This window comes from Carcharodon carcharias, chromosome 20 (assembly GCF_017639515.1).
Source record: "Carcharodon carcharias isolate sCarCar2 chromosome 20, sCarCar2.pri, whole genome shotgun sequence".
Classification (NCBI taxonomy): domain Eukaryota; kingdom Metazoa; phylum Chordata; class Chondrichthyes; order Lamniformes; family Lamnidae; genus Carcharodon; species Carcharodon carcharias.
This window is the reverse complement of record NC_054486.1, coordinates 87310943-87324521: the sequence shown is the minus strand read 5'-3', so window position 1 is coordinate 87324521 and position 13579 is coordinate 87310943. Positions and strand designations below refer to the sequence as shown.

The 13579-nt window shown below is 40.9% G+C and overlaps 1 protein-coding gene across 1 annotated transcript in view; it reads right to left on the bottom strand.

Annotated features, from left to right (window-relative positions):
* The window catches only part of LOC121292357 (sodium/potassium/calcium exchanger 4-like), a 283353-nt gene that overhangs the window by 17871 nt on the left and 251903 nt on the right, over positions 1-13579 (bottom strand). Inside the window, exons 11-12 of the mRNA XM_041214208.1 lie at positions 12266-12418; positions 6606-6772 (exon numbers count right to left, since the gene is read on the bottom strand). Coding sequence (XP_041070142.1) covers positions 6606-6772; positions 12266-12418 — 320 coding nt within the window. The remainder of the gene's footprint in view (positions 1-6605; positions 6773-12265; positions 12419-13579) is intronic.

Here is a 13579-nt window from a genome sequence, read left to right as displayed (position 1 = left end):
CAACAGGAGATAAGTGTCTAAGTTACAAGTGTAAGTTACAATCATACATATGGCAGATTGAATGGGTGGGCATGTCTTACTTCATGTGGTTAGCAACAAAATTACTTTTATCTACTTCTGCAAATAATTGAACAATTCCAAATCACACACAATTGTTGCTATTCAACAATAGCAATGCTTCTGAATGTAAATGGGTTCAACAGGCGGCAGGACTGCAACCTGGCCTTGATACACAGGCAAATCTAGGGGAACAAGGGCATATTCTGGCAGATGTTCCTTTAAGATGATACATATATTCACATAAGGGTTGATGAATACAAAATAATGGGAGTTTTCTTCGAGAGCTTAAGATTTATTTTGGCTTGTTTGCAATCATAACAGTTTGGTCTTAGGCACTTTGTGCAATAACATCTGTGATTTAAGCAGCCAAGTCCCTGATATTGTAAAATTCAGCACTTGGCTTAGTAGCGCCAAGTGAATCAGTTGACTCAACATCACATTTGGAGAATCAAATTCCAGAAGATTTGCCATGTTTATCCAATATGCCAGCCATTTGTATAGACAGTTCCTTTGAGCTTTGTTTGGAGATACTATAAGCAAAAGTGTGCAGTAGGCCTCACAATTTTGGCAGCTTACCACATGCAATTGATTTATATTCAGCCAATAAGTAAGTTGTCAACTCTGAACACTGACTTAGCTCAGGTCTATTCTCTCTGCAAAGAAAGAGGTTTAAAATCCCTAAACTGGTACAATAAATCCCATAATCTGTGATCCAGTGAGCTAAATGATTTTGATTTGAAGGACATTTAAAGGGCAGATGTATAATGCACTGAACAGTCAGCTTTAAAAATCGTCCTGCCACAGTTTTGTGTTGGCTACTCTGACAAATTCACACCATACTGGGCGCTACAGTGGAAATTTTATTCGACACATATTTTCAATCTTGATTTCCATCAAAACTAAAATAAATAAATAAGAAGTGGCAGAAGCAATAACATCACCATGTCAATCATATCATGGCCTACATTTGTTTATAAATTGCCTTGCTAAAATTGCTCCTTTAAAAAAAATCCAATAATGCATCGTGTACCTGAGTTCCTCAATCTGCATTGTCTATGTTACTTCATTTATATTAATCAGAAAGTCTAAAAAAGGCTAAGTTGAAATAAAACAGATATGGCCTAAATAATGCGTATACATTTCCTAATGCCAACTGAATAAAAATGAACAACTGATGACAAGAATGATATTAACACTGGCTGTCAGGGCAACAAGCGATATTAAGAGAACAGAATTAGCCCTTTCACAAAGCAATACTTACGCAACACACTGGAAATACCACTAGCTTAGAATTTTCCCTTTCCATACTATACTGACCCAGGCCACAAGTGCACTACACTTCTGAGGATTTCAATTATTTAACAGAATGTTTTTGCAGAATCTAATTTTAGGAAAATATAATGACTATAAGTCGAACGTTTCAAACCTAGGGAAAATTCCATGTGCTTCAGTACTGGTTGGTCTAATAATGAATAATGTTTAATTGGTAATATTGTCATGTTCCTTGAGAGGAAGGACATTAAACAGATTCTGTCAGGGAAGTATATTGTGTACTTAATTTTTGAACAAGCAGCAATGAAAATCAACTTACAAATTACAGACAAAACATTTCACAAGCTTACCTTGGTTTCTGACACATCTTTAATCTAACATGTTCAATATTTATTAGATTCCTTTTATGATAACAAGCTTTTGGAAACAAGATTTCAGATCTAATTCAAATATTATTAATATCTAATTTTGAATACATGAATGACAATGATGTTTCTATATCCTGAACCTAATGGAAATTATGCAAAATGCCCATTGCAAAAAATATTTTAGCACATCATTTAATTCAATGTTACAATTTTTCAGTAAGCAATTACCCGTTTTGGAAGGTTGTATAACAGTACTTTGGTGATGCAGAGCAAACAAGTGGGAGGATACTCCAATTGACTCCATTAGTGTAAGTGAGGCAAAGTGAATGCCTGTGGGTCTGACCCTGTGTGAGTCCCAACTCATTTGAAACTCTGTCCTACAAATCTGGCTCAGGCATTTAGTTTTCTACCAGTTCATTAACAATCACCAATAAGTTCCACCTAAACAAGCCATTAATGCCAGTGTCACGCAGCAAAAGTGTAACCCATTTCAGTACATTTTACCTGGCGAAGTTTGAAGTTTACTGTGTTGGACATTCTTGTGCTGAAAATAAATAACCAAACACTGAGGGTGAAATTGGTCAAGGGGAAGTAGCACAAAATGGAGCCTGGAAAAGAAAATTGTGTGGGGTGTAAAATCGGCTGCCAATTTACCTATTTTATGCTATCTTGTGAGGCAAATTTCATACCCAACTTTCCTACATTACATCAACCATTCTATGTTTTGTATCTGACACTTGAGGGGAGATTTGACAAATTCAGACTGCTTAGCGTGATGGGACTACAAATTCATAAAAACTACCTATTGTTGTACTGAGCTTTTCCCCTGTTTTGAATCCTGTTGCCGGGCTTGGAGGCAGAAAGGGCATGGAATTAGGCAGAGTGGTAATGTGATGGAACTCTGCTGCCTTCCTGCCTCTGCTGGAATTAAGTTCTGGGCGGGAAGGCCCATGGTCTACCATCTCACCCTGCTGCCTACAGATGCCCTTAACAGACAATTATTGACCACTTAGGGGTCTCATCCAGCTGCCATTGGGATTAACCTAGCAGTGGGCTGTCGACATGTGTGGCCAGCTTTTCAAGTGCGGAGGGCATGGGGTGGTGGATGGGATGGGGGCTCTCCAATGATTAAAGGTACTAAGCACCTGACTGAGGGGACTCAGCATTAGGAAGGGGATAGACTACTGAGAGTCATGCCTTTGCCCTTGCTGCTGAAGTCCCTGCACTCCACTCCCCATGACCCCCCAGCCCACGAAATCAACCCCCCCTCCATTACTCACCTGTAGCCTAGCCTGGGTCAGTGATCCTGGGATCTAGTGCGTGTCCTTCTGGTAGCAGCCACAGCCTCCGTAGTGATGCTGCTGAGCATAAGAGCTGCTGGTCTCTAATTGGCCGTCAGCTTTTAGTGGCTGAGATTTTGCCACCCCCCCTCCAGCACCCCACTCCCAGGGTCTTGGTTCCAGGGGATTGCCCACTGTTGGCCTCACCACTGCCTGATTGGCTTGTGGTTCGGAAAGCCTTCCCAAAAAGAAGCAGCATAGATCTCTCACTGGCTCTCTAGCTGACAGGCAATACCCCCAACACTCAACATGATTCTGTCCTATATGTCCAATTGGTTAGAAGTGCAAAAGACCAATAATTACTTAAGAAGAAATTGGAGCAGGGCTAGGTTGTATGGTCCCTTGAGCCTGGTCCGCTGTTCAATAAGATCATTGCTAAACTATTCCATCGACTCCACTTTCTTGCCCAAAAATTGGCTGGGCTAGAAAATTCCAAAGATTCACAATCCTCTGAGTGAAGAAAGTTGTCTTCATCCCAGTCCTAAATGGCCAATCCCTTATCCTGAAGCTGTGATCCCTTGTTCTAGATTCCACAGCCAAGAGAAGCAGCTTCTCCGCATATACCTTGTCAAGTTCTCTAAAAACTGTATACAATTCAATGAGATCACCTCTCATTTGTCTAAATTTCAGAGAATATAGGCCCTTCTATTCAGTGTCTCCTCATAGGTCAGTCCTCTGGATAGGGGATTTGTTAACGGGTAGAAAATGGAGAGTGAGCATAAATGGGGCTTTTTCAAATTGGCAGACAGTGAATAGTGGAGTGCCGTAGGGATCAGTACTGTGGCCTCAGCTATTTACAATCTATGTTAATGACTTAAATGAAGAGACAGTGAGTAATGTATCTAAGTTTGCTGATAATACCAAACTAGGTTGGAAGGTAAACTGGGAGGAGAACACAGAGGGAGGGTGCAAAGCGATATAGACAGGTTAGGTAAGTGGCAATGAGATGGCAGATGGAGTATAAGATAGGGAAGTGTGAAGTTATTCATTTTAGTCGTAAGAATAAAAAAATGAAATAGTTTTTTAAAAGGTGAGAAACTTTAAATATTGATGTTCAAAGAGACTTGGGTGTGCTTGTACAAGGAACACAGAAAGTTAGCAGATGAAGCAAATAATTAGGAAGGCAAATGACATGTTGGTCTTTATTGCAAGGGGATTGGAGTACAAGAGTAACAAAGTCTTGCTACAGTTGTACAGGGTTTTGGTGAGACCTCATCTGGAGTATGGGGTGCAGTTTTGGTCTCTACATTTATGAAAGAATATACGTGCATTGGAGGCAGTACAGTGAAGGTTCACTAAATTGATCCCCGTGATGAGGGGATTGTCCTATGAAGGGAGGCTAAGTTAATTGGGATTATATTCTCTGGAGTTTAGAAGAATGAGAGGTGATCTCATTGAAACCTACAAAATTCTAAGAGGCTGGATAAGGTGGACATAGAGAGTATTTTCGCAGGTTGGGGAATCTAAAATGCGGGGGGCGAGGGGGTGGTGGTGTACAGTCTCAGGATAAGTGGCCAATCATTTAGGACTGAGGTGAAGACAAATCTCTTCACTCAAAGAATTGTGAATCTTTGGAATTCTCTAACCCCAGAGGGTTGTGAACACTCTGGGGGGTGGGGGGGGGGGGGTTGTTAACGGGAGTCAGGCAGCCACCCCATGAACATTGTGGGGATAGCCATACAGGGGCTGCCATGTGCTGAGGTGGGGTGAGCTGTGTGAAAGGCCTGCCTTAATGATCCAGGACCCATCCATGCCAACTCATGTCGTCCACTCACCCACATGGCCTTTCATACCAATGTAAGCCACTATACCCACCTCCAGGACTAGTTAATACCTCCATATGAACCTATATCTTTCTACCCAACCCCCTGCCCCATGGCCTCTCAGAGCTGCCAGGCCAACCTATGCCCCCTGTGCAAATCTATGACCTTTTATAGCCCCCATGCCAGCTTAGTACCAACTCATGCCAGCCTATGATACCCCCCACCCACCACCTTTTACTCTTACATCTTCCATGCCAACTCATTCAGTAGCTACCATGGTCAGACCTTAGGAGCCATGCTGAGATGAAAATAAAGTTCTAAGTGTCTATTGATGACTATTTAAAAAAAAACTCATTGATAAAAACCCATTCAATATATTTACATTCCTTCAACTACTTAACCCCTTATGAAAACAACCATTTGTATTCATAATCCCATCAAAGACTTTATAACCACTTGGATCTGTCAATTAACCTGTGAATGTACAAGATCCCCACTGGTAATGAAAATTTGAGGAATCAGGCATGTAGCATCAATTCTATAATCATAGCCCTCAGGCTTATGTCAACAGATAGATAGTGAAATTGCTTGTAGTCACAGTAGGCTGTGTGTTTTTAATTTAAAGGACAGGAGATTTAAATGCCTTGACAGCTTAACTACTTTTTATGCACATTCATGTCTACTATTAACAATGCCATAGGGCACCTGATCTCTCCCAAAGGGCACTTCACTTCTCCCAAAGGGCACCTTACCTCTCCCAATGGGGTCCCTGGACTTATCCGTTACCTCTCCAAAAGGATATCCTATTTCTTTAAATGACTGCAGTAGCTTTAGACCTTTTGCTGATATATCTAAAGCCCACAAGTTATGTTTTGTTCATCCCACTAACAAAAATTGCATCTGTTTGAAGGCAGCTGCACTTTTACATGTGCAGCTTTCTTCGTGAACCACAGAAGTACAAGGTACAACCTGCTCCCATTCCACCCCTAGCGAAAATGGTAGGTGCTGGGTTCAGGGGTGGGACTTGTGGAATCAGGATTCCAGTGTTATTTTGGTTAAGTTGAAGGCCCCTTCTGTCCCCATGCACATTCGGGCCACCATTTGCCTTCCTTATTGCTTTGCTGCACTTGCATATTACCTTTCTGTGATTCATCCACGAGGGTACACCAATAGCTTTGAATTCCAATATTTACTCATCTACTTTAAAAAATATTGTATTTTTCCATTCTTCCTAGCAAAGTAGATAACTTCACACTTCTCCATATTATGCTCTATCTGCCACCTTTGTGACCAACCATATAAACAGCCTAGTTCCCTTTACATTCTCTTTATGACCTCCCCACAGCTTACTTTCCCACCTAGCTTTTTATCATCACAAACTTGGATATCTTCAGCTTGCTCCCTCTTCTTAGTCATTGATATGGATTGTAAATAGCTGAGTGCTGATTTTTGTGCCATTCCACTAGTTACAGCTTGCCATCTGGAAAATGATCCATTTATGCCTACTTTCTGTTTTCTGAATACTGAATCCATTTGAATATAATACGCCAATCCCCTAAACCCTAATCCTGTGTAACCCATCAGTCAACTCAAGCTGAAGGTCATTTGAGTTAGTTTGCTGCAATACCAGCAACATGCTGAACAGCATGGCTCCCTCTTTCTCACTGAACGTCTAAGATCTGGAATCTTAGCAGCCTGGGACTATTGCAATTTTCATCTCTTAATAAATTTTATCAACTCAAGGTAGCTCAATATGTTTAAAATGGTGTGATGATTTTCTTGTGCATTAGTTTCTTACTTACCATCCATACCATTAAATAAGAAAAGACTGCAATCCACAGAGTGGACATGAAAAAGGTTAGCATGAAGAAATTCTCCCAGCGAGGTTTTGCACTGTTAGGGACGGTGAAGAATAGCATAACCAGTACTGGCCATGAACTTAGCCACTTCATCTTATTCAAATATCCCCCTGTAGATAAATGTAGATATGATTCTATGAGAAATGTGAGGGAAAATACATGCACTCGGTGCTTTAGACTCTACACAGTGAAGAAATAGAGGCTGCCTCTCATTTTTAAAAAATCCAACAAAATTTTTGTAACTTCTTCCAGTATACGCTAGCAACTGTTTTTAATTACTGGTTTTCAGTTGCCAGTCCAGTTGATCATTTTAATCATAGACAATTTTAGAGGCTCCAGGAAAAGATGACTGGCATTATCAACTTAAATATACCCTGATGTTTATAATGAGCTTAAATTTCACTTTTATTTCCTAACACTTTGCTTACAATAGCACATCATAAAGCCTTGAAATTAGACATGTAACTTGTGTGATGGTAAAAACTTTTATTGCAAAAACATTATAGCACAGCAGAACTGGCCATCTCTTACTGTGTGCAAATCATTGTGATAAAAATGCCACGGAGTTCATTTGAGCTTTTTCCCTCCTCCATATTATGCTTTATTTAGGTTCAATAGCTACATAACTCATCTCTCCTGACACTAATGTATATTTTTGTTAATAGTGAGCAGGTTATAGATAGAATAGGTAACACCTCTTGCATAGAAGCTTCATGTCGATTTGTAAAGGAAATGCCACATGCTTCTATTTATTATCACACGTTATTGTTTGTCTGAATGAAGGCCAGTCATTTTCCAAATGAGAAAGAAACATGAGTGACTGAATCAAATGGGCCTGATTTTGTTAACCTCCTGTATTACAGTTACAAAGTGGTTAAAGGTTTGGTCACAAATAATTAAGCATCATTTATTCCCCTTTATACCTGACCACCCCCCCCCCCCCACCCTCCATTCTAGAGAACAGCCTGTAGAAGGAGGGTATAAAGGGAGAGAAAACACATTAATATGAGGAGGTACCTAAAATAAAAGATTATTGATTTAATCAGGGAAATATATTGGTAACATTGATTTTCAGTTTTGCTCTCTGCAGATTGTTAAAATAATTTGGGGTTTAGAGTGAATGGCTGCACACGGTGCTATCCTTTCTTAAGAACGGATTGAGGTGCTTTGCTTATTTACAGATACTTAAAACCTTTGATTGCCTGAATCTTCACACCATTTCAATTTGCATGAAGCATATCCAAGATAACTTATGAAGTAAGGGCCCAGAACAATGCCTGTTTACAAATTAAACTGAGTGGAGATGAGTGACTGGCTCATTAAGTGGTTTGCCCAGCTCCACCTTATTGCCAAGTAGATGAGCTGGAAAAGCACAGGGAAGGCAAAGGTTACATAGTTTTCATTAGTGAATTGGCAAACTGCCTGTCCAATTACCTAGGAATTACGAATGCTTCAAGGTGATAGCAAGGGCACTTTCAATTGAAATTACTACCATCAGACATCTCACAGCACACTGCATACTCTACAGTGATTATGATAAAGTGTAGAAATCAGAGCTTTTGTTGGAAGAAAGGTTTTCAATAATGTACTGAATAATGTTTCTGACAAATCAGTGTCACTTCTGAACTTCTTGGTGGAGTCAATAACTGGCATTCATATAGCACTATTAAGATGGTAATACAATTCAATGCACTTTAACAGATGAAAATGTCTGCTGACCACTTGTAGGAGAAGAGAAGATGAGAGGCTTGCTCAAGAAAATAGATTTTGAACAAGGTTTTGAAGGAGGGAAATAGGTAGCAAGGCAGCGGAGTTTAGGACATGTATTCAATAGTGCTGGGTCAAGAGAACTGAACATGCTACTGCCAAAGATGAACTGGACTGAAGGGGAATATACTCCCTTCGTGAGGAAGACCCAAAAAATTGTGTGGTTGTCTCAAAGGGCTGTTGAAGACACTATAATGTCTTTCAGGGTACAACCGAGCCACCACAAAATGTTTACTAAGGCAGCAAGTTCTCCACTTGGAAGCAACTGATTGGCATTCAACTGAGAATTCCGCCAGAACCAGTTTAAATCATTAAAGTGACATTCGATGAGAAAGGTTGTCACATTTGCTTCAATACTTTAGCCAGAGAAAGGGTTGTTTCAGGGTGGAAAATAAACCTTGCTAACATTGCGGTGCAGCAACACAAAAGAAAGTCTCTATAGGCATATTAAATGCTGGGCCCAAACAGGGATAGGCTAGAGACATATTTTAAGATTCGTAGGGATGTCACATTAACAGCTACAGTTATTAATGTAATAAGAATATGCAAAATTTAATAATTTTGCAAAGAAATTGACAGTTTTTTTAAAGTAAATGATAAAACTTAAAACTGTTCTGTTTTGAATGAAGATGTTATAAGTTATTACCAAAAGTGATCTACATTTCTCAACACTTTTTACAATGTTATCCATTTAAACAGCCCCAAGCCTCAAATTATAGTCAAATGGAAATGACTAATAGTCCATTTTTAGATGTGTTTAACATGAAATACATCTCCTCAGCTTACCATTTACATGATATTAAATGATGCTGAAGAAAGAGCCCACTATCAGAGTCACGTTATAAAGAGGGAGCCTCAGCTAATAGGAGAACTGCAAAAGCAGGCCTGGCATTACAGGCCCTCCATCCTCAGAGGAAGTGTCTCTTTTGGCACATCATCATTTTAGCATAAGGGGAAACAGGCATTACATATAAGACATTAACGGTTTCAAAGTGTCTAATGATGAAACTAAAAGAGATAAAAACAAAAAGATAAAAACAAAAAAACTGCGGATGCTGGAAATCCAAAACAAAAACAGAATTACCTGGAAAAACTCAGCAGGTCTGGCAGCATCGGCGGAGAAGAAAAGAGTTGACGTTTCGAGTCCTCATGACCCTTCGACAGAACTTGAGTTCGAGTCCAAGAAAGAGTTGAAATATAAGCTGGTTTAAGGTGTGTGTGTGGGGGGCGGAGAGATAGAGAGAGAGAGAGAGAGGTGGAGGGGGGGGTGTGGTTGTAGGGACAAACAAGCAGTGATAGAAGCAGATCATCAAAAGATGTCAACGACAATAGTACAATAGAACACATAGGTGTTAAAGTTAAAGTTGGTGATATTATCTAAACGAATGTGCTAATTAAGAATGGATGGTAGGGCACTCAAGGTATAGCTCTAGTGGGGTTTTTTTTTTAAATAATGGAAATAGGTGGGAAAAGGAAAATCTTTATAATTTATTGGAAAAAAAAAGGAAGGGGGAAACAGAAAAGGGGTGGGGATGGGGGAGGGAGCTCATGACCTAAAGTTGTTGAATTCAATATTCAGTCCGGAAGGCTGTAAAGTCCCTAGTCGGAAGATGAGGTGTTGTTCCTCCAGTTTGCGTTGGGCTTCACTGGAACAATGCAGCAAGCCAAGGACAGACATGTGGGCAAGAGAGCAGGGTGGAGTGTTAAAATGGCAAGCGACAGGGAGGTTTGGGTCATTCTTGCGGACAGACCGCAGGTGTTCTGCAAAGCGGTCACCCAGTTGACGTTTGGTCTCTCCAATGTAGAGGAGACCACATTGGGAGCAACGAATGCAGTAGACTAAGTTGGGGGAAATGCAAGTGAAATGCTGCTTCACTTGAAAGGAGTGTTTGGGTCCTTGGACGGTGAGGAGAGAGGAAGTGAAGGGGCAGGTGTTGCATCTTTTGCGTGGGCATGGGGTGGTGCCATAGGAGGGGGTTGAGGAGTAGGGGGTGATGGAGGAGTGGACCAGGGTGTCCCGGAGGGAGATCTAAAAGAGATCTAGGAGTTCTATGTAAACTTACCACTGAACACTTGGGCTGACATATAGCAGCAATCAATAAAGCAGTAGAAGGTTGAGCTGCACAGCTAAGATTGTAGAATATATGTCAGAGGAAGTTATGACTTCATATTCAGTGCTTTGCTCATATCGCACTTTGAGTACAGTGTCCACTTTTGATAGCCAAGGAACCAGGTGATGTTAAAGCACTGGAGATGGTATAGGGAAGAGCTTTGAGGCTGATCCTTAGTTTCAGTGTTATGAGAATACTGAGGTAGAAATCGGTACGCATTGCGATTTTTACTGGGCATAAAATGGGCATAAGAGTTGCCAATTTAGCAGTTGAACTATCTGCACCCAATGTGAGAAGAAGCTGGTCCCACTGACAAATTCATTGGGCCTTTTGTTTTGTGTCACAGGTGGACATCTAAAATAGATGTTGGCATCTTACATATGTAAATTGGGGCTGAGCGCCTGTTGAAGGGCCCATCAAAAAATTTATTGCCAAAGAATAAGGAAAGTGTGGAGCCTCCCTTGCTCTGAATCGTTCAACTGCCATCAAAGAAAGGTAAGTTCAAATAAAGACTAAGAAGTTCTTCTGAAGCCAGGAGGAGCAGGAATGTTCCTCCACCTCCACAGGGGTCATATATGGACCCCTAACCACCACCCCCACTGGCCCTCTTGGAACTTACCTGAGAGCCACTGTCTGTGTTGCAACCGGCCTGATGTCTTTACTAGACATGAGCCACATGTGGAGGTGAGGCAAGCAGCAGCAGCTCATGCCCAGTTTGCTGATGAGACCTGAAGTCCAATTTCCATCAGCCCTTAGGCTTCTGTGTTTGGGCATGTGCTTGTCACACAGTGCCAAAAGTAGGTTTCGACCAAAATTCAGCCCATTTGTGTCGGAGCCACCTGAAAAATGGTCTTATTGAAATAGAAAAGATCGCTAGGTTTAATGGAAAAGTTAAATTTGGAATATTACTTGGGTACACAAGTTTAAATAGGTAAAAGGAGTTAAATTCAAGACCGACAGAAATTCTGTTTGAAACATAAACTAGACATCATGACTGTGTGGCAATCTTTGCCGTCCTGCTAATTTTGTGTGTTTGTAACACATTGAATGGGCTTCCAGTTGGAGCAGTGGAATCAACAAGAAACGATGTGATGCAGCAACAGAACAAATGTATGATTTTTCTGGATGGAGGAACTAAGAAAATCCTCCCTGCAATTATCTTGCAAACTTGTGACTATAACTAAGTTTCTATTCAGCCTCACTTGTGGAGATAGTTTGCACCTCATCACATTGACACATCCTCTAGGGGCTCTACATGTTTGGAGAAGCTTTGGAGACAGGAAAATTTTGTCATTAATTTTCACAGGAGTTCTCCCGATTATCCGTAGGAAAGTTGGAAAAAAAATCACAGAGACTCTGAAGAGGTTACATAAACATTGTTTACACCATTGACTGATACTGTCCATGGATCGCCTGCCAAAGTCAGGGTGAACAATTAAGGAGAAATCCCATAGATATCCAATCCCTTTTTAACTTCAGGAAAGTGGAAGCAGCAGAACCATAGCTTTTTCTAAGGGCTGTTTACTAATAATACTATGCTGGCCAACAGGGGGCACAAAATATTTACTTCCAGGCAGGGTTGACGCTGCTAAACATTGGTTATTATGCAACAGTGCTTCAGTTAATCAGATTTCAAACTCATTGTAAAAGATTCTTGTGCCTTTAAAAATTGCGGATAAATGGGATACATTTCTGTTGTACGGAGAATGTGGCATTACTCTTTACCTGGTAGAGAAAATGGTGTCGTAAATTCAGGCTCATTTTCATTCTCATTGATGTCTTCTTTTGTATTTTTATCCAGAGGAACATTTCCATTTTCAATATTGTCACATTTCTCAGCGACGCAGATTTCCTTGTCCACACCATTGGCAGATTGAACTGGTCATTGCACATAAACAGAAAGTAAATCTCTGGAAGTTCAAAGCCCAGCAAAAATGTGGTCAAGTTGACTGAGGTTTTATTTCAGGATGTTATTATTTTAACACAGGTTGCAAACAGGATTAGAAAAATCTCTCTGGTCAAGGGAAATGCATACTTAAAGTATACCTACTCAATAAACATGTTCAAGCATGATAAAATGTCCTTCTGTCAAAAACTTGTTTAAATTGAAATCCTTGGGACGGGAAAATATGTTATAGTGTGTTACTGGGTCACATGGTCCAGGACTATCCCAGGTTCAAACCCTGGTCACTACAAGAGTTACAGGTTGGGTGCTGCAATTAGTTTCAATTTCCCTGAGCTATAAACAAGAAATGATGAGTCAGGCACCAAGTTACTGTCCTACTAAAAAAAAAAATCAACTGGCTGTACATTAGCTAAAGGTTTGGGCTCAATTTGATGGACCTCACATTCACTGTTACATTCACCAGCCAGCTTCCAAAATCATGAAAGTCATTTTGGTGTGGGAACTTGAGAATCTCTTATGTTTCTTGAATTTACACTCAGACATGTGTCAGTGCCTTTCTGAGAGCATCAGAGGAAAGGGGAAGGGATGAAATTCCAAAGGAATGTATACAAGCATAAATACATGCTGTAGTTGCACTCTGTCCACTGGGTCATTTTTGTGTCTCCATGCTGAATTCCCCAGTTAACAAAGCTGAACCATGGCTTTCTCCAAGGGCTGTGTATTAATAATGCTGCATGCTGGCCAACAGGGAACACCTGTGAGGAGAGCCGGGTCTCTTCCCTAATGAGATGGAAGGCCAGCCACTTGGCCAAGAACCACAGGGAAGCTGACTTTGAATAGCAGTGAAGCTTTCGGCAGGATTTTAGCACTGATATAGGGGTGTGAACTGAGGCGAGCAGATGCATAATTTCTTGTCGCTGGACAGCGTGCCAGTTTGCTGGCACCATCTTGCCGATGAACCATTTACTCTTGCCTCCTACTGGCACTCCAGCTTTGACAGCCCGCCCACCATCATTATTTGGAAGGGGAGCGCTCCCTCTGGCCACTAATTGGCCAATCCAGGCAAAATTCAAGTTGCTGACTGCTCCTGACCCCAAGGTGTGGAGTCAGAACCCACATTTGACCTCTCATGG